A 27,221-nucleotide genomic window follows, 5' to 3' on the forward strand; every position below is an offset into this window, starting at 1 on the left:
GTCCATGCCAAACTAATCTCCACTGTCTGCACGTGCTCTATCTCTCTGCATAGCCATGTGCCCATCCAACAGCCTTAAAAGTAACATTAGCAAATTTGCAGATGACACAAAGCTGGGTGGCAATGTGAACTGTGAGGAGGATGCAGGGTGACTTGGACAGGTTGGGTGAGTGGGCAGATGCACGGCAATTGCAGTTTAATGTCGATAAATGTGAGGTTATCAAACAGGAAGGCAGATTACTATCTAAATGGCAACAAGTTGGGAAAAGGGGAAGTACAATGGGATCTGGGGGTCCTTGTTCATCAATCAATGAAAGTAAGCATGCAGGTACAGCAGACAGTGAAGAAAGCGAAAGGCATGTTGGCCTTCATAAGTTGAGTATAGGAGCAAAGAGGTCCTTCTGCAGTTGTACAGGGCCCTAGTGAGACCACACCTGGAGTATTGTGTGCAATTTTGGTCCCCTAATTTGAGGAAGGACATTCTTGCTATTGAGGGAGTGCAGCATAGATTTACAAAATTAATTCCCGAGATGTAGGGACTGTCATATGCTGAGAGAATGGAACGGCTGGGCTTGTACACTGGAGTTTAGAAGGATGAGAGGGTATCTTATTGAAACATATAAGATTATTAAGAGCTTGGACACACTAGAGGCAGGAAACATGTTCCCGATGTTGGGGGAGTCCAGAACCAGGGGCCACAGTTTAAGAATAAGGGGTAAGCCATTTAGAATGGAGACGAGGAAACACTTTTTCACACATGGAGTCAAGTCAAGTTTATTCGTCACATACACATACGAGATGTGCAATGAAATGAAAAGTGGCAATGCTCGCAGACTTTGTGCAAAAAGACAAACAAACAAACAACCAAACAAACTATAAACACAATCATAAACACACACATATTCTTTTTCATGTTAAATATTGTGGGCGGAAGGAAAAACGTTCAGTAAAGTTAGTCCCTGGTGAGATAGGAGTTTACAGTCCGAATGGCCTCTGGGAAGAAACTCCTTCTCAACCTCTCCGTTCTCACAGCATGGCAACGGAGGCGTTTGCTTGACCGTAGCAGCTGGAACTGTCCGTTGCAGGGGTGGAAGGGGTCTCCCATGATTTTATTGGCTCTGGAATTGCACCTCCTGATGTATAGTTCCTGCAGGGGGGCGAGTGAAGTTCCCATAGTACAATACAATACAATTCAATTTATTGTCATTTGGACCCCTTGAGGTCCAAACGAAATGTCGTTTCTGCAGCCATACATTACAAAACAAAAAGACCCGAGACACAACACAGGTTACACAAACATCCATCACATCGTTGTGATGGAAGGCAAAAAAAACTTATCTCTCCACTGCACTCTCCCCCCCGATGTCAGAGTCAGAGTCAAAGTCAAAGCCCCCGGCTGGCGATGGCGATTGTCCCGCGTCCATTAAAGCCACGCCGGGTGATGCGAGGTCGCGCACCGGGTCTTGGTGTTAGAGCCCCCGGCGTGCGCTCGCAGAGTCCCACGGCCACTCCAAGCCGCGCGGGGCGATGGTGTTAGGCCCCGCTCAGGTAATCTTCAACCCCGCAACTCGGGCGGGAGAAGTCGCCGCTGCGGAAGCCCTGAAAAGCGGTCACCCAGCAGGGACCCGCGGGCTCCCGGTGTCGCCGTCCGCCAAACCCGCAGTTGCAGCCTCCGAACTCCGGAGGTCGGGTGGCAGCAATACTCAACCACAGCTCCACCCGCTCCGGACTCGGCCAGCCCCGTGACGGTGAGTAGTCGGCAGCTCCGCAGCTGGAACCCCAGGTCATTCCTGTTGGAGGTCGCTCCACGTTGCAGCCCCAACGACAACGGAGACCCGACAAAGAAAAGATCGGGTCTCCCGTGCAGGGGAAAGATTTTAAAGTAACCCCCTCCCCCCCCCCACACACATACCCCAACAGAAAAAATAACAAAAATTACATAAAAACGAGACAAAAAATAATAAAACACAGACGGACTGCAGAGGCCGCTGCGGCCGAACGCACTACTCTCTGCAGAGCCTTCTTGTCCTGGGCAGAGCAATTCCCAAACCAGATGGTAATATTTCCGGACATGATGCTTTCCACAGCCGCTGAGTAGAAGCACTGGAGGATCCTTGGAGACACTCTGAATTTCCTCAATTGCCTGAGGTGGTAAAGGCGCTGCCTTGCCTTACTCACGAGTGCTGTGGCGTGTGATGTCCATGTCATATCCTCAGAGATGTGGACTCCCAGATATTTAAAACAGCTCACCCCATCCACAGTATCCCCATTTATCCTCAATGGTGTATACGTCCTCGGATGATGTGCCCTCCTAAAGTCCACGATCAGCTCCTTCGTTTTTTTGATGTTCAAGAGGAGGCTGTTGTCCTGGCACCAGAGTGCTAGATCAGCCACCTCCTCCCAGTAGGCCTTCTCATCGTTGTCTGAGATCAGGCCCACCACCACAGTGTCATCAGCAAACTTAATTATTGAGTTGGAGCTGTACCTAGCCACACAGTCATGTGTGTACAGGGAGTACAATAGGGGGCTGAAGACGCAACCTTGGGGCGATCCTGTGCTCAGGGTGAGGGACTTCGATGTATTCCCTCCCATCTTGACTACCTGCGGCCTGGCGGTGAGAAAGTCCAGGTCCCAGGCACACGGGGGGTGTTGAGCCCTAATTCCAGTAGCTTCCCAGCCAGTCTGGTGGAGACTATCGTGTTGAAGGCTGAACTGAAGTCTATGAACAGCTTTCTCACGTAGCCCCCCTTCTGACTGTCAAGATGAGAGAGAGCGGTGTGCAAAACCTGGGAGACCACATCGTCCGAGGATCTGTTCGGACGGTATGCGAACTGCAACGGGTCCATGTTGCGAGGGAGGAAGGCACAGATGTGTTTCTTCACCAGCCTCTCAAAGCATTTCATGACTACCGAGGTAAGGGCCACCGGACGGTAGTCATTCAGACAGGCTGGGGAGGCATTTTTGGTACCGGTACAATGATGGACTTTTTGAAGCAGGCAGGGACCACGGACTTGTCCAGGGAGAGGTTGAATATTGTAGTGAGCACCGGAGCTAACTGCGTAGCACAGGACTTGAGTACTCGCCCCGAGATGCCATCGGGGCCTGCAGCTTTTCTCGTGTTCACTCGTGTCAGAGCCCTCCTCACGTCGTGCTCGGACAGCGAGAATGTGTGCACATTCCTCCCTTCAGCTTCGGTAGCCAGCCCGCTGGCGGTATTGTCGATAGTCGGCAGACCTGGGGTGGTGTTGGCCATCTCGAAACGAGCATAAAAGGAGTTCTGTGGAATTCTCTGCCTCAGAGGGCGGTGGAGGCCGGATCGCTGGATACTTTCAAGAGAGAGCTAGATAGGGCTCTTGAAAATAGCGAAGTCAGGGGATATGGGGAGAAGGCAGGAACTGGGTACTGATTGGGGATGTCACATTGAATGGCTCGAAGGGCCGAATGGCCTACTCCTGCACCTATTGTCTACTGTCTAAATGCTACTATCCCTGATGGGGGATTGTCTGGGCATGGGGGGGGGGGGTCTGTTGTCACACTCGCAGGCAGTGCTGTTCCTGGGAGCCCCCTTCATAGTTCTTAGTTTATTGTCACGTGTATGGAGATACAGTAAAAAGCTTTTTGTTGCGTGTAATCCAGTCAGCGTAAAGACTATACATGATTACAATCGAGCCGTCCACAGTGTACAGATACAGGATAAGGGGAGTAGGCATTTTGAGGAGTGGAGCGATTGTAATGAATGATTGTAGGTGCACGTCAGGGAGCAACACGCAGAGTTGCCTGGCAGTCCATGACCACGCTGGGAGCAGCCACTTGACATTGAGGTCCCTCACGGTGTGAGCTGCTGTTTCTGGAGATGTCCACGATCCAGGGGCAAGGGTCACGTGCACCACTAGTGCCAAACACACGATGCCGGCCAGCCAGCGTCCGTGGAGGCAATGGACAGGCGATGTTTCAGGTCGGGACCCCCTAGATTGATGGAGTTGGGGGGGAGAAAGCTGGAAAAGCAAGGCGAGGATAGGACATTGCTGCCTCAGTGCCACACACCCGGGTTCAATCCTTACCCGGGGCACTGTCTGTGTGGAGGGTGTACATTCTCTCTGTAACCGAGTGGGTTTTCTGCGGGTGCTCCAGTTTCCTTCCACATCCCAAAGACGTGCAGGTTTGTAAATTAATCGGCCTCTGTAAATTGTCCCTGGTGTGTAGGGAGTGAACGAGAAAGTGGGACAAGACTATACCTCTTCTTCCTACCTCTTGTCTTTCTCTCACACACATACACATAATCCTTGCTATTCTTGCTATTGAGGGAGTGCAGCATAGGTTCAAGGGAATCAAGGGATATGAGAAGGCAGGAACGGGGTACTAATTGTGGATGATTAGCCATTATTACACTGAATGCCAGTGCTGACTCAAAGGGCCAAATGGCCTACTCTGGCACCTATTGTCTATGTATCTGTGTAATCCCCAATCTCTCCCTATTGCTGTTTCTCAGTCTATTCTCTCTCCAGATTTGTATCTCTCCCCTCTCATCCACTCTTTCTAGTGAAATGTATTTATTTTTCATTTTCTCTCTCTCTCTCTGTCCCGACCACAACCATAAGATAATGAACTAAAATGAGGCCATTCAACATCCCAACTTCTATACTCAATACCGTGACTGATGAAGGCCAATGTACCAAATGGCTTCTGATGCACCGTGGCTATCTGTGATGCCACTTTCAAGGAACTAGGTATACCTGCCCTCCTAGATCCCTCTGCTCTACAACAGTCCCCATGTGAGAGTGGAGGTGTATGGGTGTGTAAGAGTGTGTGGGCCGTGTGAGAGTGTAGTGTAAGTGAGGAGAGGGTGTGTTTGTGCACGTGTGTGTACGTATGACTGCATGTGCGTGCATGTCTGTATGTCACACTTTGTGTGTGTGCGTGGCGTGTGTGTGTGGCGTGTATGTGTGTGTGCGTATGAATGCGTGTGCGTGCATGTCTTTGTGTGTGTGCATGGTGTGTGTGTGTGCATGGCGTGTGTGTGTGGCGTGCGTGTGCATGGTGTGTGTGTGCGTGACGTGTGTGTGTGTGCGTGACGTGTGTGTGTGTGGAGCTCTATCTCTGGGCTGTGGTTAGTGGTGATATTCACTAGTCACCACCGGGTGGCGCCCGTAATGGCTGCCTCGTCAACAGTCTGTCTTGTCCCTTCTCTGTTTTTATTATTTTAAGCATGTCCTGAATGTTTGTTTTAATGTCTCTTGGCATGTTTTATGTGGGGAGGTGCGGGGGTCAGGATCGGGGGAAACCTTTCTCAGTCACTTACCTCAACGGAGATGCGAGTTTTCTCCGTGTTGCATCTCCGCCCCCCCTGCGGCCTGCAACGTGGAGTGGAGACCGGCCCGGAGCTTCAAGCCTCGGGTGCGGCGCTGACTTACCATCGCGGAGCCTGTGATCTTTTGCCGAGGATCGCCAGTGTTGAAGCTCCGACTGCGGGTCCTGTGGACTTTAGCACTGTAAAGCCACGGTGTTCGGTCTCACGGTGGCCGACTCGGGAGCTCCATGCTGTTCCAATCCGTCACAACGCCGGAGTTTCCATCCTCCCGACACGAGGACCGTCGGCAACGGACCCGTTCAAAGGCCCCGACCACAGGTGAACAAAGAGGAAGATGACTGGACTTTATTGCCTTCCATCACAGTGAGGAATGTTAATTCCACTATGGTGGGTGTTTATATTAAACTTTATTTTATGTGCTGTGTGTATTGTTGCTTTTTACTTAGTACGGCTGTATGATGACTCACATTTCACTGCACCTTAACTGGTGCGTTAAATTGAATCTTGAATCTTGACTGGGACACAGGCCTCGCGAGCTCCATCACTCCAGAGCGCTGGACAAGAGAGAGGCCGCTGGAGAACGCACACGAGCACAAAGTGGTGAGAGGGGTAACGGGTGTAAAGAGGTTTATTGTTACAGGCCCCACAGTGCGGGGAGAACAGCAACCGGTGTACAGGGGTTGTATTTTACACACACACGTGCACACAGCGGGGGGAAAGGTGTACACAGGTATTTTACACACATCTGGGTAGGGTGTATACACGGGGGGGGGGGGGGAGGGTGTACACGGGGAGAGGTAGGGGGGGGCAGGACTATCTCCCATCACCCCTGCGCTGGCACCAGTTTGGGCTCGTCCTCGTCCTGCCCAGTGCGCTCCTCCGACTCAGTCAGCAACTCCGAGGAAACTTCAGTGAAGAGCTGGTCCCACGCCCAGCACACGTCCTCCTGCACACACATCACACGCAGAGTACAACACCTGGCCACACACATCACACGCAACATCACAGGCAGAGTACAACACCTGGCCACTCACACACGCAACATGGTGGCAAGCGGTGGGGTGGGGAGGGGTGCAACAGAGCAACACCCCCCCCACCCCCCTCCTCCATCCTCCATCCTCCATCCTCTCCCTCACCCCCGCCCCCCCCCTCTCCTCCCCCCCCCCCACCCCGTGACGGTCACTCACCTCTCGTACCTCTTGTTCCGCTGACAGCACCCGGCTCAGCAGCTTCAGGTCGATGTCCCCGTCCTGTAAAAGCACCGCACGTCAGCACCGGCATCACCGCCCCCACACCCCCACCCCACCCACACCCCCCCACACACCACCCACACCCCCCCCACACACCACCCACACACCCCCCACACCCACCCACCCCCCACCCACACCCACACCCCCCACCACCCCCACCCCCACCCCCCCCCCACACACCCCCCACACCCCCACACCCCCCCCCCACACCCACACACCCCACACACCCCACACACCCCACACACCCCACACCCCCCCACACACCACCCACACCCCCCCCCACACACCACCCACACACCCCCCACACACCACCCACACACCCCCCCCACACCCACCCCCACAACCACACCCCCACACCACCCCACACACTCCACCCGACAAACCCTCCCCCCACCCCCACACCCTCACCCACAGCCCCCAGGCACCCCACTCCCCCACCAAGACCAAACCCCACCCTCATCCTGGCCAGTGGGCAGTGAGCAGGGAGGGGCTTCAATGAACCTGGTCTGGGTCCAGACAGCGGGACTGGGGGTGGTGAGTGAAGGGCTGGGGGTGGGGGTGAGGGTGATCACGGTGAGGGAGGTGGGCACGGGGTTCTGGAATGTTCCGCCCACTCACCAGGGTGTGGAAGGCCCCGTACTTCATCAGATCATTGTCCAGGTCCCGGTACGTCAACACCCGGTTCACCTGCACACTGAGGGAGACAGACAGAGAGAGAGAGAGAGAGAGGTCACACTGACCACACAGCCCCAACCCCTCCATGTTCAGGGTGGGGCGGGGGGGGGGGGGGGGGGGGGGTGGGGCGGTGGGGTTGGGGTTGGGGGGTGGGGTTGGGGGTGGGGGGGGGGTTGGGGTGGGGGGGGGGGTTGGGGGTGGGGAGGTGGGTTCGGGTTGGGGGGTGGGTTAGGGGTGGGGGGGTGGGTTCGGGGTGGGGGGGTGGGTTCGGGGTGGTGGGGGGGTGGGTTCGGGGTGGGGGGGTGGGTTCGGGGTGGGGGGGTGGGTTCGGGGTGGGGAGGTGGGGCGGTGGGTTCGGGGTGGGGGGGTGGGTTCGGGGTGGGGAGGTGGGTCGGGGTGGGGGGGTGGGTTCGGGGTGGGGGGGTGGGTTCGGGGTGGGGGGGTGGGTTCGGGGTGGGTTCAGGGTGGGGGGGGTGGGTTCGGGGTGGGGAGGTGGGGCGGTGGGTTCGGGGTGGGGGGGTGGGTTCGGGGTGGGGAGGTGGGCGGTGGGTTAGGGGTGGGGCGGTGGGTTCGGGGTGGGGCGGTGGGTTCGGGGTGGGGACGGTGGGTTCGGGGTGGGGGTGGTGGGTTCGGGGTGGGGAGGTGGGGCGGTGGGTTAGGGGTGGGGGGGTGGGTTCGGGGTGGGGAGGTGGGGCGGTGGGTTAGGGGTGGGGCGGTGGGTTCGGGTTGGGGGGGTGGGTTCGGGTTGGGGGGGTGGGGGGGTGGGTTCGGGGTGGGGGGGTGGGTTCGGGGTGGGGGGGTGGGTTCGGGGTGGGGGTGCCTACCTGGGGGGGGCTGCCACCTGCATGGCCAGGTCCTCCTCCTCCACCTCCTCCAGGTCAGGAATGACGGGGATATCTGCACAGGAAGAGTTGAGTTGAGTTGAGTTTCTGGTCACGTGTACCCAGGTGCAGTGAAAGGTTTTTTGTTGCGTGCTAACCAGTCAGCGGAAAGACAACACATGATTATAATCGAGCTGTCCACAGTGAACAGATACATGATAAAGGGAATAACATGAATAACATTTAGTGTAAGGTAAAGCCACTGAAGTTAGACACAAAAAGCTGGAGTAACTCAGCGGAACAGGGAGCATCTCTGGAGAAAAGGAATGGATGACGTTTCGGGTCGGTTCGTGTTAGAGTCATGGAAAGATACAGTGTGGAAACAGGCCCTTCGGCCCAACTTGCCCACACCAGCCAACATGTCCCAGCTACACTGATCACACGTGCCTGCGTTTGGTCCATATCCCTCCAAACCTGTCCTTTCCATGTACCTGTCTAACTGTTTCTTAAACGTTGGGATAGTCCCAGCCTCAACTACCTCCTCTGGCAGCTTGTTCCATACACCCACCAATATTTGTGTGAAAAAGTTACCCCTCGGATTCTTATTAAATCTTTTCCCCTTCACCTTGAACCTATGTCCTCTGGTCCTCGATTCCCCAACTCTGGGCAAGAGTCTGTGCATCTACCTGATCTATTCCTCTCATGATTATGTACGCCTCTATAAGATCTCCCCTCATCCTCCTGTGCTCCATGGAATAGAGACCCAGCCTACTCAACCTCTCCCTATAGCTCAAACCCTCTAGTCCTGACAACATCCTCGTAAATCTTCTCTGAACCCTTTCAAGCTTGACAACATCTTTCCGATAACATGGTGCCCAGAACTGAACACAATATTCTAAATGCTGTCTCACCAATGTCTTATACAACTGCAATATGACCTCCCAACTTCTATACTCAATACTCTGACTGATGAAGGCCAAAATGCCAAAAGCCTTTTTGCCACCTTTCTACCTGCGACTCGACCTTCAAGGAACCATGCACCTTTACTCATAGATCCCTCTGCTCTACAACACTACCCAGAGGCCTACCATTCGCTGTGTAAGTCCTGCCCTTGTTCGACGTTCCAAAATGCAACTCCTCACACATCTCTGTATTAAATTCCATCAACCATTCCTCAGCCCACCTGGCCAATCGATCAAGATCCTGCTGCAATCTTTCACAACCATCTTCACTATCTGCAAAACCACCCACTTTTGTATCATCAGCAAACTTGCTAATCTTGCCCTGCATGTTCTCATCCAAATCATTGATGTAGATGACAAACAGTAACGGGCTCAGCACCGAACCCTGAGGCACACCACTAGTCACAGGCCTCCAGTCCGAGAAGCAACCTTCCACCATCACCCTCTGCTTCCTTCCATGGAGCCAATTTGCTATCCATTCAGCTATCTCTTCTTGGATCCCATGCGATCTAACCTTCCAGAGCAGCTTACCATGTGGAACCTTGTCGAACGCCTTACTGAAGCCCATATATACAACATCTACAGCTCTGCCCTCATCAACCTTCTTGGTCACGTCTTCAAAAAACTCAATCAGATTTGTGAGACACGACCTCCCACGTACAAAACCATGCTGACTATCCCTAATCAACCCTTGTCCATCTAACTGCATGTATAACCTATCCCTCAGAATACTCTCTAGCAACTTTCCAACTACAGATGTTAAGGTCACTGGCCTATAGTTCCCAGCATTTTCCCTGCAGCACTTTTTGAATAGAGGCACAACATTTGCCACCCTCCAGTCATCCGGCACCTCTCCTGTATTTAAAGACAACACGTAAATATCAACCAGAGCTCCTGCAATTTCCTCTCTAGTTTCCCACAATGTCCTTGGATATATCTGATCAGGCCCTGGAGATTTGTCTACCTTCAAACACGACAGTACCTTCAGTACTTCTTTGACGGTAACACTGACTGCTCTCAAGACACTTCCAGTGACTGCAACAATTTCCTCCGTCCTATTGTCTTTCTCCTCGATAAATAGAGGAGAAATACTCATTGAGGACCTTGCCCATCTCCTGTGTTTCCACACAGAGGTGACCGCTTTGATTCCTGAGAGGTCCCACTCTCTCTCTAGTTACCCTTTTCCCCCTTATGTGTTTATAAAAATGTTTGGGTTTGTCCTTAATGCTGCCCGCCAGAGCTATCTCCTGGCCCCTTTTTGCCCTTCTGATTTCCTTTTTTTAGTTGACTCCTTAGTTCCCGAAACTCCTCCAGGGATGTACTTGATCCCAGCTGTCTATACCTGTCCCATGCATCCTTCTTGTTTTTGACTAATGCCTCAATTTCCCTCGTCAGCCAAGCTTCATTACGTTTGCCTGCTTTGCCCTTCACTCTAACGGGGACGTACACATCTTGAACTTTCATCAGCACATTTTTAAAAACATCCCACTTGGCCGATGTTCCTTTCCCCTCAAATAACCTGCTCCAGTCAACTTTAGCGAGACCTTCTCTCATACCCTCAAAGTTGGCCTTACCCCAGTTGAGCATTTTAACACGTGGACCCTCTCCATCCCGATCCATAACTATCTTAAACCTAATTGAACTGTGGTCACTGGTCCCAAAAGGCACACACTTCATTAACTTGTCCTTCCCAATTGCCCAATACTCGATCCAGCGTTGCCCTCTCACGTGTGGGGGCCTCTACATACTGCTTGAGAAAACTCCCCTGAACACATTTGAGGAATTGCACCACATTTAAACCCTTCACACTATGATGATTTTCCCAGTCAATATTGGTGATTTCCCCAGTTGCTCAAAGATAGTCCGAGGGTCTCCAATGAGGTAGATGTTGGCTCAGGACCGCTCTCTATTGGTGATAGGCCAGTTCTGTTGCCTGATAGCAGCTAGGAAGAAATGTCCCTGTGACAGGATGGTGTGGGTCAGCAGCAGGGGTGGGGGGTCACAGCCACTGACTGAGGCCTCTCCCTCCTCCTGCCCCCTTGCCTCGGCAAGACGGTGTTGCTTGCCCCACCACCCCCCCTCACCCCAAACACCCCACTCCAGCTCCACTGCAGACACCCACAGTCCGTGCCCCTCTCACAACCCCCACCCTCTCCTCTCCACATCACCATCATTGTGTACCGAGGTACAGTGAAAAGCTTCGTTTTGCAAGCTGTCCAAACATGGATTGTCTTTCCACTGACTGGGTAGCATGCAACAAAAAGGTTTTTTACTGTACCTTGTTATACGTGACAATAAACCAAACTCACGTACAATAGGTAGAGCAAAGGGGAAGATACAGAGTGCAGAATATAGTTCTCAGCATTGTAGAGTACCAGTTCCACAGACAGAGTGTCCGCAATGGGGTGGAGGTGAATCGGACAGAAGCTTATGGAAGGACCGTTCAGAAGCCTGATAACAGAGGGGAAGAAGCTGTTCCTGAGTCTGGTGGTGCGTACTTTCAAGCTTCCGTACCTTGTGCCGGTCGGGAGAAGAAGGAATGACCGGGGTACATCGCCCAATGTGCTCACCTCCATCATCGTCAGAGTCCTCGGGGCTGCGGGGCCTGAGCCGTGTGCTGTGGGAGAGAACACACGTACATCACCCCACAACACTATGTAACACTATGTAACACAGGGCCATACATCACCCCAACACAGGGCCATATATCACCCCAACACAGGGCCCATACATCACCCCAACACAGGGCCATACATCACCCCAACACAGGGCCATACATCACCCCAACACAGGGCCCATACATCACCCCAACACAGGGTCATACATCACCCCAACACAGGGCCCATACATCACCCCAACACAGGGCCCATACATCACCCCAACACAGGGCCATACATCACCCCAACACAGGGCCATACATCACCCCAACACAGGGCCCATACATCACCCCAACACAGGGCCCATACATCACCCCAACACAGGGCCCATACATCACCCCAACACAGGGTCATACATCACCCCAACACAGGGTCATACATCACCCCAACACAGGGCCATACATCACCCCAACACAGGGCCGTACATCACCCCCCCCAACACAGGGCCCATACATCACCCCAACACAGGGCCCATACATCACCCCCCCCCCCAACACGGGGCCCATACATCACCCCAACACAGGGCCCATACATCACCCCAACACAGGGCCCATACATCACCCCAACACAGGGCCCATACATCACCCCAACACAGGGCCCATACATCACCCCAACACAGGGTCATACATCACCCCAACACGGGGCCCATACATCACCCCAACACAGGGCCCATACATCACCCCAACACAGGGCCATACATCACCCCAACACAGGGCCATACATCACCCCAACACAGGGCCCATACATCACCCCAACACAGGGCCCATACATCACCCCAACACAGGGCCATACATCACCCCAACACAGGGCCATACATCACCCCAACACAGGGCCCATACATCACCCCAACACAGGGCCCATACATCACCCCAACACAGGGCCCATACATCACCCCAACACAGGGCCCATACATCACCCCAACACAGGGTCATACATCACCCCAACACAGGGCCCATACATCACCCCAACACAGGGCCCATACATCACCCCAACACAGGGCCCATACATCACCCCAACACAGGGTCATACATCACCCCAACACAGGGCCATACATCACCCCAACACAGGGTCATACATCACCCCAACACAGGGCCCATACATCACCCCAACACAGGGCCCATACATCACCCCAACACAGGGCCCATACATCACCCCAACAGGCAACCAACACGGGCCATACATCACCCCCCCCCAACACGGGGCCCATACATCACCCCAACACAGGGCCCATACATCACCCCAACACAGGGCCCATACATCACCCCCCAACACAGGGTCATACAACACACGTACATCACCCCCCAACACAGGCAACGATAGGGTACACAGGTGGGGGGCAGGCCAGGTGGTTAAGGTGGTGGGGTGGTTAAGGTGGGGGGTGGTTAAGGTGGGGGGAGGCAGGTTTGTGTGGGGGGGGGGCAGGATTGGGTGTGGGGTGGTTCAGGTGGGAGGCGCAGGGTTGGGTGGGGGGGACTGGGTTGGGTGGGGGGTGGTTCAGGTGGGAGGCGCAGGGTTGGGTGGGGGGGGCAGGGTTGGGTGGGGGGTTTGGGTTGGGTGGGGGGGACTGGGTTGGGTGTGGGGTGGTTCAGGTGGGAGGCGCAGGGTTGGGTGGGGGGGGCAGGGTTGGGTGGGGGGGGGCTGGGTTGGGTGGGGGGGGGGCTGGGTTGGGTGGGGGGTGGTTCAGGTGGGGGGGGGGGCAGCTTGGGAGTCTGGTATTGGGAACGGGCTGATGGCTATACTCACTCCTCCAGTTCTTCTGACACTTTGCGACCAGATCTGAAAACAAGAACAAGGAGAGAGATGACAAACACTCAATAACAGATTGTGTGGAGTGTTACGTGCAGGTCTGGTCGCCCCCATTGCAGGATGGGTGTGCAGGCTTTGGAGAGGCTGCAGAGGTGGTTGACCAGAATGATGCCTGGATTAGCGGGGATACACAGAGAGGTGGACAGACTTGGATTGTTCTTTCTGGAATTGAGGGGTGGCCTGAGACAAGTAGATAGAGTGGATAGCCAGAACCTTGTTCCCATGATGCAAGGATCAAAGACATCAGGGCAGAAGTTTCATGGAACGTGTGGGGCAAGAATTAATAGGAACCCAAGGGGCAACATTTTCACACAGAGGGCAGTGGGTGCCTGGCACAAGCTGCCACAGGAGGTAGTTGAGGCAGGGACTAGAACTAGATTTGATAGACACTTGGACAGGTACGTGGATAGGAAAGGTTTTGAAGCATACGACAGGTGGGATCAGTGTAGATGGGGCATGTTGGTCAGCATGGGCAGGTTGGGCCGAAGGGCCTGTTTCCGTGCTGTGTGACTATATATGGATATGCAGGGGATGGAGGGATATGGATCACGTGCAGGTAGATGCCAGACTGTCTTGGCATCATATTTGGCACGGACATTGTGGGCCGAAGGGCCTGTTGCTGTGCTTTAGTATTCTATGTTGCAATGTGACAGTGGAGACTAGCGAGTGGTAGACACTGCCCGGTCCATCACAGATACTGATCTCCCCACCATCGAAGGTCCATCACAGTACTGACCTCCCCAGCGGTATGAACATTGACCTCCAATTTCAGATGGTCCCTGCTTTCTTCCTCATTCCCCTCCCGTTCCCAGCTCTCCCATAGCCCACTGTCTCCGCCTCTTCCTTTCTTCTTCCCGCCCCCCCCACCCCCACATCGGTCTGAAGAAGAGTCTCAACCCGAAACGTCGCCTATTTCCTTCGCTCCATAGATGCTGCTTCACCCGCTGAGTTTCTCCAGCATTTTTGTCTCCCCACCATTGAAGGTCCATCACAGGTACTGACCTCCCCGCCATCGAAGTGATCTACAGGAGGCGCTGCCACACAGCCAGCATCATCAGAGACACACACCACTCTGGCCACGCTCTCATCTCGCTGCTACCATGGGAAGATCAGGTTGCATAAAACTGCATCATGATGTCCTGACTCAGATACTGTCCGCGTTCATCACCACTGCACCTACTTGTGTGGCCACTAGCAGGGAGTTATGGACCTGGATCCCAAGATCTGTCTGGACATCAACGCTGTTAAAGGAGACGCCATTAATGGTATATTTTCCCCTTACATTTGACCTGCCAAAGTGCAGCACCTCACACTTGCCCGATGCCCTCACTGATGAAGGCCATTGGTGTAAAAGGCTTCTCCACCCCCTGGTCTCGCTACGCTGGGCACCAGTCCATGGGCACACTACCCGCTGAGCAGTGCTGGGCTGGGCAGGTTGGTGGGTATGCTATGCTGGGCATCAGTCCGTGGGCACTGCCCGCTGAGCGGTGCTGGGCTGGGCAGGTTGGTGGGTATGCTATGCTGGGCATCAGTCCGTGGGCACTGCCCGCTGAGCAGTGCTGGGCTGGGCAGGTTGGTGGGCATGGTCACTCACTTGGAGAGGCGAGGGGTGTTGTCCGCCCAGCCGCCCTGCCGCCGTGCCGGTTTGCTGGAAGGGTCCTGTAACAGAGGCAGACAGTCGGGTTAGGCCGATCACCACAGAAGCTCAGCTCCGTTTATTGTCACGTGTACCGAAGCTTTGGTTGCGTGCTGTCCAGTCAGCAGAAAGACAATACATGATTACAATCGAGCCATTTACAGTGTATAGATACAGGATAAGGGAATAACGTTTAGTGCGGTTAGTGCCCCAGAGAGGTATTGAACATAGAAGCGGGCAGCATAGGAACAGGCCCTTCGGCCCACAATGTCCGTGCTGAACATGATGACAGGACCAACTCATATCTGCCTGCACGTGATCCATATCCCTGCATATCCAGAAGCCTCGTTAACCCCTCGATGGTGTCTGCCTCCACAACAACAGTGCCCACCATGCATGCTTGAGGATAGACTCCCCAGCTCGTACACCTCCTAGTTCCACTCCACACTCCTGCTGTCAGACTGCCCCTTAGCCTCAGCAGCCAGCCCTTGGATCAGTTGTACCACCTGCCCACTGCACATGCCCCAACTGCTCACACCTGGAGATCACCAACACCTAATACACATCTTCTTACACAATATGACTTCCAATGTCCAATGATTGATAGCTACAGCATGGATACAGCCGGCCATGTTTGGTCCACGCTGGCCAGCAATCACCCGTTCACACTAGTTCTATGTTATCCCACTTTCTCATCCACTCCCTGCACACTAGGGGGCATTTACAGAGGGACAATTATTAATTTATAAATCTGCACATCTTTGGGATGTGGGAGGAAGCCGGAGCACCCGGAGAAAACCCAGTCACAGGGAGAGCATGCAAATTACACACAGACAGCACCCGAGGTCAGGATTGAACCCGGGCCTCTGGTGCCGTGAGGCAGCAGCTCTACCCGCTGCGCTGCTGTTGAAAGCCAGATGTTGGCAGCGTCTCGTCACATTACTGGTTACTTCTTCAAAACATTCCTTGCATTTCTCAGCTGTTACCCTCGTGAAGCTGCCAACACCATGAGCTCAGCACGAGCTGCTGCTGCTCTCTAAGCCTGGGCTTCCAGTATCTACACACACTGACATCAGTCTAACACAACAGCAGCTTCCAACATTCACTCCCCATCCCCATGTCTACTACACCTGCTTCATGGCCACATTGCTCACTGGAGACTCACCCACAATGACATTGGCTCAATGTTCACCATGGAGCTGTGCGGCACGGGCTGGGGACTGGGAGAGAGACAGGGAGCTCAGCACAGTCTCTGGGCATGTATAGAGGCAGTCAGTGGCCACTTCACCATGGCACACCCACCACAGTCTACCTGCCGAACGGGGGGGAATGTGTGTGTGTGTTTATGTGTAGGGGGTGTGTGTGTGCGCATGTGAGTGAGAGAGTGTGTGTGTGTGTGTTTATGTGTTGGGGTGTGTGTGAGTACGATTGTGTGTGTGTGTTGTGTGAGTGAGTGAGTGTGCGAGAGAGAGGAGAGGTAGTGTGTGTGTGTGTGTGTGTTTATGTGTAGGGTATGTGCGAGTACGATTGTGTATGTGTTGTGTGAGTGTGTGCGCGAGTGAGTGTGTGTGCGAGAGGAGTGTGTGTGTGAGTGTGTGCGCGCGTGTGTGTGTGTGTGTGTGCGCATGTGCGTGAGTGTGTGCGCGCGCGTGTGTGTGTGTATGTGTGTATGTGTGTGTGTGTGTGTGTGTGTGTGTGTGTGTGTGTGTGTGTGTGTGTGTGTGTGAGAGAGAGAGACCATTACCCAGTGGAACCATCAATGGCAAACGGATTTCATGCTTTGTTTTTACAGTAGGGAACTCACTCAACTCAATAAATTTTGATATTTTGCTTAATTTTCAAAAATAAACTGCTGAGGAATGCTGAGAGATCAGGCTGCCTAAAATAAGCGGTGACTAATGTAGTGTGGGAACCAGGCTGCTGGGAGAGAGAGGCCACCTTCCCTGCCCTGGAATCCCAGCTCTGGCACCGAGACAAGAGCTCAGGCTACCCGGGCGGGCGTTCCGTGCACAGGCCCTTCACCATACACGGCCCATCATAGCTGGGCAGCACATACACAGGCCCTTCGGCCCTCAGCCAGAGGGTGATGAATCTGTGGATTCATTGCCACAGACGGATGTGGTGGGCATCACTGGGTATTTACAAAGCAGAGATGGGCAAGTTCTTGTTTAGGATTAGGGCGTCAAAGGTTATGGGGAGAAGAGAGGACAATGGGGTTGAGAGGGACAGATAGATCAGCCTTGATTGAATGGTAGAGTAGACTCGATGGGCTGAATGGCCTAATTCTGCTCCTATGTCATGGTCTGGTCTGGTCTGATCTATTTAGCACACTGGGCTCGTCCCATTTGGCCCTTAGAACTCTAAACACTTCCTTTCCATTGATCTGTCCAACATTATCATTGTATCCACTCCTCTGGCAGCTCATTTCAGTTCCAGATATGGACTACCCTCTGCGTGAAAACGTTACTCTTGAGATCCCTCTTCAATCTCTCCCCTCTCAACTTAAGCCTGTGCCCTCTAGTTTTAGAATCCTCTACCCTGGGAAAAAGACTGAGCATTCACTTTGTCCACACCCCTCAATAAGGTCACCCCTCAGCCTCCGTCACTCCCAGCGTGTCCAACCTCTCCCTGTAACCCAAGCCCGCAAGCCCAGGTAGCATCCTGGTGAATCTCGGCTGCATCCTGCACACACACACACAGCTCTGTGTGGTCCCACCAGTCACCTGTGCTGTCGCTGGAACAGCTGAACAGGACAGCACCAGACAGGCCCTTCGGCCCACATTGTCTGTCCTGTACACGGTGCCAAAGTAAACTAATCTCCTCTGCCAGCACGTGATCCATATCCCTCCATTCCCAGTATATCCATGTGCAATCCAAAAGCCTCTTAAACTCCTATCTGCCTCCACCACCAGCGCTGGTAGCACATTCCAGCACCCCCACTGTGGAAAGAATCTGACCTAGCACATCATCTTTAAACGTTGCCCCATTCACCTTAAAACAATGCCCTCTAGTCCTTGACATTTCCACCCTGTGAAAAGTTTCTGGCTGTCTCCCCTATCTTTGCCTCATCATGTTATACACTTCTGTCAGCTCTTCCTTCAACCTCTGGTGTTCCACAGAAAACAATCCCTGTCTGAAAACAATCCCTGTATCTAAGTAACTCAGCGGGTCAGGCAGCATCTGTGGAGAACATGGATAGGTGACGTTTCACAGAGTGCTGGAGTAACTCAGCGGGTCAGGCAGCATCTGTGGAGAACATGGATAGGTGACGTTTCACAGAGTGCTGGAGTAACTCAGCGGGTCAGGCAGCATCTGTGGAGAACATGGATAGGTGACGTTTCGGGTCGAGACCCTTCAGACCTTGGGGTGATCTGTGAAACGAGTGTCCCTGCCCACTATAGAGGTGAGAGATTGCGGAGCAGCAGTGTGGCTCGAGCAAGGCCTCTGGCCCGAGCTGACCAACACTAATCACACAGGTTGTGTCGTTAGCTGCCCGTTTGCTGCTTGCTGAAGGCTGCTGCACACTAACAGCCATGCGGTTCCCACAGCACAAGCCCAGAGGACATGACAAATGTGGAGAGTGGTGCTTTAACAGCAGGCGGGCGGATCACACAAACCCACACTGCAATCCATGCAATGTGAAGGCTGAAGTGGTCTAAGTATTCAAAATATTGTGAGCAACTGATAGCTTTGCTATTCCCATTGGCTGAAGGGTCCAGGGCAAGAGGGCAGAGAACTTTCAGCACAAAGCAAGCGGGTAGAATAGGGAACAGCGGCTTTGTGTGTAACGGGCTGTGTGTGTAACGGGCTGTGTGTGTGTGTGTAACAGGGACTGTGTGTGTGTGTAACGGGCTGTGTGTGTAATAGGGACTGTGTGTGTGTGTGTGTGTGTAACAGGGACTGTGTGTGTGTGTAACGGGCTGTGTGTGTAATAGGGACTGTGTGTGTGTGTGTGTGTGTGTAACAGGGACTGTGTGTGTGTGTAACGGGCTATGTGTGTAATAGGGACTGTGTGTGTGTGTTTGTGTAACAGGGACTGTGTGTGTGTGTAACAGGGACTGTGTGTGTGATAGGGACAGTGTGTGTGTGTGACAGGGACTGTGTGTGTAACAGGGCTGTGTGTGTATGTGTAACAGGGACTGTGTGTGTGTGTAACAGGGACTGTGTGTGTGATAGGGACAGTGTGTGTGTGTGTGTGACAGGGACTGTGTGTGTAACAGGGCTGTGTGTGTATGTGTAACAGGGACTGTGTGTGTGTGTAACAGCGGCTGTGTGTGTGTGTGACAGGGACTGTGTGTGTAACAGGGCTCTGTATGTGTGTGTATGTGTATGTAACAGGGGCTGTGTGTGTGTAACAGCGGCTGTGTGAGTGAGAGGGACTGCGTGTGTAATAGGGGCTGTGTGTTACCACACAGAAACAGGCCCTTCAGCCCACCTTGCCCATGCTGACCTATTCCCACTTGCCTGCATTTGGCCCCTGGCCCTCGAACCTTTCTAGCCATGTCTCCGCTGCTTCACAGCGCCAGACAGCGGTTCGATCCCGACCTCGGGTGTTGTCTGTACGTTCTCCCCGTGGGTTTCCTCCCTCATCCTAGACGTGCGGGTTTGTCGGCTAAATTGTCTGCTGTAAATTCTCTCCCGTGCAAAGGTGAATGATGGCATCGTGGAGGGCCGGCTTGGGAATGGGTGAGAATGTGGGGAAAAAACCGGAATCATGTATGTAGGACAGAGTATATGGGGAGGTGATGGTCCCAGAGACACGGAAACAGGCCCTTTAACCCAACTCTGCCACTCCTGCTTGTGGTCAGCACATCGATGGGCCGTAGGGCCTGTCTCCCTGCTGTACCTCTCGTTGCACCTCAAGAGGAGGAGGATCATTGCATCAACAGTTAGAGAAGAGTCATGGGGCATTTTCTGCAGGAACTGTCCTTACTCCACAGAGCTACGACACTCACAATCGCACACATCTCCAAACTTGGAATTAGCAGAAAGAAATGACTAATATGCCGTCTAATTCCCATCATCTTTGTCCAAAAATGTATTTGGAATATTGTGCTTCTCCTCATGGTACATCAGTGCAGAAATGCTCACCCACCCAGTCAATACATCAGAAGCAGCCAGTTCCCTTGTCCAGCAGCTTGAGTTCCCAGTTCCAGGCAGACCAGTACATCACAAGCTGCCCTTCCCCTTGTCTAGCAGCTTGAGTTCCCAGTCCCAGGCAGACCAGTACATCACAAGGTGCCCTTCCCCTTGTCCAGCAGCTTGAGTTCCCAGTCCCAGGCAGGGTTAAGGTCCTTATTATCTGTCGCCTGATGTCTATGGCGTGCCACCCCAACCTGTGTCTATGCTCCATACCAAACTCTCCCACCTTCACTCACACGCCCTTCACTATTTGCACTCCAGGCCCCCTTGTGAAGTGAAGCTCTAAGCCTGGGTCTAACCACACCTCCTCTGTGACTGCAGTATCAAGCTCATCTCCCCTATGTGTTATTAGAGTCACTCAGCACACAAACAGGCCCTTCAGCCCTACTTGCCCAAGATGCCCCATCTAACCAGTCCCATTTGCCTGCGTTTGGTCCCTATCCCTCTAAATCTTGTGTAGGAAGGGACTGCAGATGCTGGTTGAAACCGAAGATGGACACGAAAAGCTGGAGTAACTCAGCGGGACAGGCAGCATCTCTGGAGAGAAGAAACGGGTGTCGTGGGGGTCGAGACCCCCTGAAGAAGGGTCTTGACCCGAAACGTTACCCATTCCTTCTCTCCAGAGATGCTGCCTGTCCCGCTGAGTTACTCCAGCACTTTGTGTTTATCTTCTCTTTTCCCTCCAGTCCTGTCCAACTGTCCCTGTCCAAGTGTCTTCAATGTTGTTTTTGATCCATAACTATGGATATCCAGAACTGGAGGAGTTTATGCCACTGAGGAGTCTACTTAAGAAGGAAATCCGGAGAGCAAATAGAGGGCAGGAGATACATCTGGCAGATAATAATGAATCACATCTATAGAGCTGTATATTGATTTCCCCCGTGTGACATCATCAAAGATCTTTCCTGCCCCAGCCATTCCTTCTTCTCCCCTTTCCCAATGAAGCTTGAAAGCGCGCACGACCAGACTCAGGAACAGCTTCTTCCCCTCTGTATTCAGGCTTCTGAACGGTCCTTCCATAAGCTAGGGTACTGTCCAATTCACCTCTACCCCATTGCGGACATTGGTCTGTGGAACTGATGCTCTACAATGCTGAGAACTATATTCTGCACTCTGTACCTTTGCTCTACCTGTTGTACTGGAGTTGACCTGATTGTATTTATGTATAGTATTGTCTGATTTGATTGGATAGCCTGCAGAACAAAGCTGTTTCTCGGTACAAACCTCGGTACGGGTGACAATAATAAACCTAAACTGACCACAAGGCTGCTAGCAGGTGGTGCACACTTCACCAAGAACGCTGCATCGTCTAATCTCTGTAACATTGCGAGCTGTGCAAACCATCTCCATGAAGCTGTGCTGCATGCATGAACTCAGGCCATTCGCGCATGAAAATGTCCTTACAGCAAGCATTCTATCCTTGAATAACTGGTTGGAATTCTCTGGATCAAATCCAATCGCATTCCCAGCAGATTTAACATCTCCCATCTGATATTTTTGTGTTTTTCACTGAAGACCAGAGCTGTTGAATTTGTCTTCATTTTGTTTGTGATGCAATAGCAAGCTGCTGGCCAAGGATGGATTGCACACAGATGCCTGTCTACACATCAGCTCACGTTCCCACACTCACAGCCCCCGCTCACTCACTCACTCAGTCAGTCCACACACACTCAGCTGCATAATGACTGTAAGGATACTGCCTGTAAGGAAAATTCATTTTGTTGTCTCTAATTGAGACAATGACAATAAATTTGAATACAATACAATACAATATAATGACTCTGCCTTTACACTGCACCCCGCTTCAACAGACCTGGGGGCAGGTCCAGGTAGACATGCAGCACTGGGGACAGGTCTAGACAGACATGCAGCACTGGGGACAAGTCTAGACAGACATGCAGCACTGGGGGCAGGTCTAGACAGACACGCAGCACTGGGGACAAGTCTAGACAGACATGCAGCACTGGGGACAAGTCTAGACAGACATGCAGCACTGGGGGCAGTTCTGGTGCCCAGCGACAGGAAGGAAGGCAGGAAAGGGTGCAGAAGAGATTCACCTGGATGTTACCTGGGCTTGAGTTACAGGGAGAGGTTGGATAGGCTGGGACATTTTTCTTTAGAGTGTAGGAGGCTGAGGGGTGACCTTATTGAGGTGTACAAGATTAATAGGGACATTGATAAAGTGAACACTCACAGTCTCTTTCTTGGGGTAGAGGATTCTAAAACTAGAGGGCTTGGGCTTAAGGTGAGAGGGAAGAGATTTAAGAGGGGCCTCAGGGGCAGTTTTTCTCTGACCGTGGTCTGTGTTGGGAATGAGCTGCCAGAGGAAGAAGTAGAAGTGCAAACAACGATGACTTAAAGACATTTAGACAGAAATATGGACAGGAAAGTTAAAGAGATATGAGCCAAATGCAGGCAAATGGGACTAGCCTGGTTTGCCAATTTGGTCAGCCTGGGCAAGTTGGGCCCAATGGCCTGTTCCTGTGTGACTCTATGCTAGTACATCAGTACAGCGCTTTACTGTACATCCCATATCACAGGGAGTTATGCAGCAGAATGTCTCCGCACTTTACCTGCATGTTTAGCCCATTGCCCACAACCTGCTGGTTCCCGTCACACGGAACAGCAAACTAGACACGTCTAGATGCAGCACTGGGGCAGGTCTAGACAGATGCAGCACTGGGGCAGGTCTAGACAGACATGCAGCACTGGGGCAGGTCTATACAGACATGCAGCACTGGGGGCAGGTCTAGACAGATGCAGCACCGTGGGCAGGTCTAGACAGACATGCAGCACTGGGGGCAGGTCTGGACAGAATCCCCCAACCCACTGCAAGTCTGTCACCTGCAACATCTCAGCTTCTCCTCTACAGACAGTAAGTCCAGCTTCCACACTTACTCCAATAACTGGACACATCACGGGAACATCCCTGGACTCCCTCACACACATCCTCTCTGAAGTGTGGGGTGAAATATGCGTCTTAACTCTGTCTGCAGCCTTCACAGACGTATGTACTTAGACCGCAGTCTCCAGCACTCCACCACACAACCCCTTTCCCTGGGTGGAGATGTCAAAGACTGGAGGGCCGGAGATGGCGGAGATATAGATCACATGCAGGCAGAGATCAGTTTAAGAGGGGGGGGGTGTGTGTGTGTGTGTGTGTGTGTGTGTGTGTGCGTGCGTGTGTGTGTGTGTGCGTGCGTGTATGTGTGTGTTTTACATTCACTCACGGTGAGGTGTACAGATTTACGAGGATGTTGCCAGGACTCGAGGGCCTGAGCTATAGGGAGAGGATGGGCAGGCTAGGACTTTATTCCTTGGAGCGCAGGAGGCTGAGACGTGATCTTATGGAAGTGTAAAAAATCATGAGGGGAGTAGAGCGGGTGAATGCACAAAGTCTTTGTCCCAGAGTAGGGGATTTAATAACTAGAGGTCATAGGTTAAAGGTGAAAGGGGAAAGACTTAAAAGGAACCTGAGGGGCAACATTTTCACATGTGGGGTCTGGAACAAGCTGCCAGAGGAGCTAGTGTGTAGGAAAGAACTGCAGATGCTGGTTTAAATCGGAGCTAGACACAAAATGCTGGAGTAACGCAGCGGGTCAGGCAGCATCTCTGGAGAGAAGGAATGGGTGACGTTTCGGGTCGAGACCCTTCTTCAGAGTCTGAAGAAACGTCACCCATTCCTTCTTTCCAGAGATGCTGCCTAACCTGCTGCGTTACTCCAGCATTTTGTATCTACCTGAGGAGGTAGTTGAGGCAAGTACTATAACAACATTTAAATGACATTTGGACAGGTCCATGGATAGGACAGGTTTAGAGGGACACAGGCTTCGATGGGCATTATGGCCCGCATGGTTATGTTGGGATGAAGGGACTGTTTCCGTGCTGAGACTCTGTGACTGCAGGTGAGCTGCCGAGTCCCCTCTGCCCAAACCCAAGCCTTTCCTAGCCTGGCCCATGCGTAACCCGCTCCCAAACCTGGCACTGTGCCTTCTACAGCTGATTCAGTGTGGCTCATTCCCTGCTCTGCGAACACAGGATATCCATCTCTCCCATCTCTGGAAACAGCGCATTCCCAGTCCATCTCTCCCATCTCTGGGAAGGCAGGGTATTTGGTGCTTTGCCAACAGTCACGAATGGCCATCCATAGCCAGCAGAGAGGGGTGGTGTGTGTACTCTACACCACACCGGCACCTGTGGCAACACAGATACCTCCGGAAGGATGGAGCCGTGTTTCACTTGGTGTGGGGTCACCAGGGCATAGAAAAACATAGAAACATAGAAAATAGGTGCAGGAGTAGGCCATTCGGCCCTTCGAGCCTGCACCGCCATTCAATATGATCATGGCTGATCATCCAACTCAGTATCCCATCCCTGCCTTCTCTCCATACCCCCTGACCCCTTTAGCCACAAGGGCCACATCTAACTCCCTCTTAAATATAGCCAATGAACTGGCCACAACTACCTTCTGTGGCAGAGAATTCCACAGATTCACCACTCTCTGTGTAAAAAATGATTTTCTCATCTCGGTCCTAAAAGACTTCCCTCTTATCCTTAAACTGTGACCCCTAGTTTTGGACTTCCCTAACATCGGGAATAATCTTCCTGCATCTAGCCTGTCCAACCCCTTAAGAATTTTGTAAGTTTCTATAAGATCCCCCCTCAATCTTCTAAATTCTAGCGAGTACAAGCCGAGTCTATCCAGTCTTTCTTCATATGAAAGTCCTGCCATCCCAGGAATCAGTCTGGTGAACCTTCTCTATACTCCCTCTATGGCAAGAATGTCTTTCCTCAGATTAGGAGACCAAAACTGTACGCAATACTCCTGGTGTGGTCTCACCAAGACCCTGTACAACTGCAGTAGAACCTCCCTGCTCTTATACTCAAATCCTCAAGACCCCAGGACTGCTGCCCATCCCCAGGCACGGCCTGATTTGGCCACAGGTCCCAGAGCTGTCAACTCACATCAGATCACCAGGGGCCATGGGGATGATGACAGAAGCCTCCTCGTGGCGAACCCTGGAAGCGGCGACGCGTCGGGTGACCAATTCTGTCAACATGTTGGACGATGACAGACGCCTACAGCGAGTTACATCGTCTGACACACGAGTGAACGAACTAGGGGCCATGTTCCAGCGAACGTCACTGACAATGCATCCAGTTTCACCCTGTGTAGTCTGTGCAGCAGCAACACTGCTGCTCACCGTGGGAGCAGGCTCGGTGACTGATCACAGGTAGGTAGGCTGGTCAGCCCCTACAGGGCCAGAGGGACCAGGGACGGAGGAGGAGCGCTCAGCACCTTGGGGTGAAGGGAGACAGGGATGGTGGCACCCTGGGATGACGACGGACAGAGCAACAGTCGCACCCTGGGATGAGGAAGGACCTTGATGCGAGAGCGTTGCGTCCAAGGGTGAGGAAGTTCAACAATTTCTGAAGAGAGGGCTTCGACCCAAAAAGTCACCGACCCACGTTCTCCAGAGATGCTGCTTGACCTGCCCAGTTACTCCAGCACTTTGAGCCTTTTTTTGTAAACCAGCATATGCAATTGCTCGTGTCACAAGAATGTCATTGGTCTGTCGTCGGTAATTATGACAATTCATCACTCTTTACTTTGGTTACGCTGCATGTGGAGTATTGCGTGGGGTTCTGGTCAGCCCATTACAGGAAGGATGTGGAGCTTTGGAGAGGGTGCACGAGAGGTTCACTAGTACGCTGTCTAGATTCAAGAGCATCACCAGAGATGGACAAACTTGGACTATTCTTTCTGGAGCCATGAAGGTTGAGGGGAGACCTATAAAGCAGCCAACATGATCAATGTCCCACCCTGGCCATTCCTTCTTCTCCCTGCTACTATGCTGTATTCTGCACTCTGTATCTTCCCCTTTGCTCTACCTATTGTACTTGAGTTTGACATTGTTTGACAGCCAGCCCTTCCACTGGCAGAGGCCTCTAGCACACACTCGCTGTGGGATGTTTCCCTTCACTCACCTCAGTGTCCACGGCATCCTGGGGCAGTCGGGCACGGCGCCCGGTCTTTGCAACCTACTGACAGAGAGGACAGGTCAGTGCCACACATTCACCACCCTCTGACTATTCCATCTCATCTCCTTCCCAATGGCAGTGTGTGCCCACGTGTGTGTGCCCATGTGTGCCCGTGTGTGTGTGCTCATATGTGTGTGTGTGTGTGTGTGCCCATGTGTGTGTGTGCCCACGTGTGAGTGTGTACCCGTGTGTGTGTGCGTGTGTGTGTGTGTGTGTGCGTGTGTGTCTGTGTGTGTGTCTGTGTGTGTGTGTGTGTGTGTGTGTGTGTGTGTGCGTGTGGCTTCTTCAATGCTCCATCCCTGCCGCACATCACCCAGTGAATGATGGTGACAGTTGCTGCCCTGATACTCCAGTCCCGTCCCCTGCAGGGATCCCCCGGCCCACTGAGCTCCTTCTCTGCTGCCGCTGAACAGAAATGCGGACCCCAGGGGCTGGGTGGCCCAGTCTTGGTGACCAAGACCCCACCTCACCCTCACAAACTCAACCGTAGACACAGACCCAGCAGGGACACACGTCCCCCCGACCACATCTGGCCCCAGGACCTGGACAAACCCACATCCCCACCCTGACCATCGGCCCAGCCCCCAACATCACCCCCACCCCCAACCAACCCAGCCCAACCCCAGCCCCCAATACCACCACCCCCACCCCCAACCAACCCAGCCCAACCCCAACCCCCAATACCACCACCCCCACCCAGACCAGCCCAACCCCAATGATCCCATCCCCCACCCTGACCCCCAACACCACTGCCCACCCCCGACCCGCCCCTCAGCCTCTCCCGCAGCTCTGGGCGCCGGGGTTGCCGGGTGTCAGTGTGCGGGGCCCGAGGGCGCGTCTCACCCGCGGACTCTCCGCCTCCAGCACGTCCTCCATCACCAGGCCCCGACACAATGCGCACGCGCACCGTCTCCACGGCAACC

At 53.2% G+C, this 27,221-nt stretch overlaps 1 protein-coding gene across 1 annotated transcript; it reads right to left on the reverse strand.

The window, feature by feature from the left end:
• Positions 1-5,917: 5,917 nt before the first annotated feature.
• ift43 (intraflagellar transport 43) lies at positions 5,918-27,221 on the reverse strand. Its single transcript, XM_033027480.1, has 9 exons — positions 27,142-27,221; positions 26,245-26,298; positions 15,073-15,137; positions 13,416-13,448; positions 11,586-11,632; positions 8,057-8,129; positions 7,176-7,251; positions 6,495-6,557; positions 5,918-6,253 (listed from the first exon to the last, which is right to left on the reverse strand). Exons 1-9 carry the CDS (start codon positions 27,172-27,174, stop codon positions 6,131-6,133), a joined length of 567 nt encoding a protein of 188 aa, XP_032883371.1. The 5' UTR covers positions 27,175-27,221; the 3' UTR covers positions 5,918-6,130.

The sequence above is a fragment of the Amblyraja radiata genome, chromosome 9, assembly GCF_010909765.2.
Source record: "Amblyraja radiata isolate CabotCenter1 chromosome 9, sAmbRad1.1.pri, whole genome shotgun sequence".
NCBI classification, from domain to species: domain Eukaryota; kingdom Metazoa; phylum Chordata; class Chondrichthyes; order Rajiformes; family Rajidae; genus Amblyraja; species Amblyraja radiata.

Coding starts and splice junctions, on each gene's coding strand:
- ift43 (XM_033027480.1), bottom strand. CDS start 27,174: ATGGAGGACGTGCTGGAGGCGGAGAGTCCGCGG. Junction 15,138..26,244: donor AGGATGCCGTGGACACTGAG/GTGAGTGAAGGG, acceptor CCTCTGTTACAG/GACCCTTCCAGCAAACCGGC. Junction 6,254..6,494: donor CGGAACAAGAGGTACGAGAG/GTGAGTGACCGT, acceptor ATGTGTGTGCAG/GAGGACGTGTGCTGGGCGTG.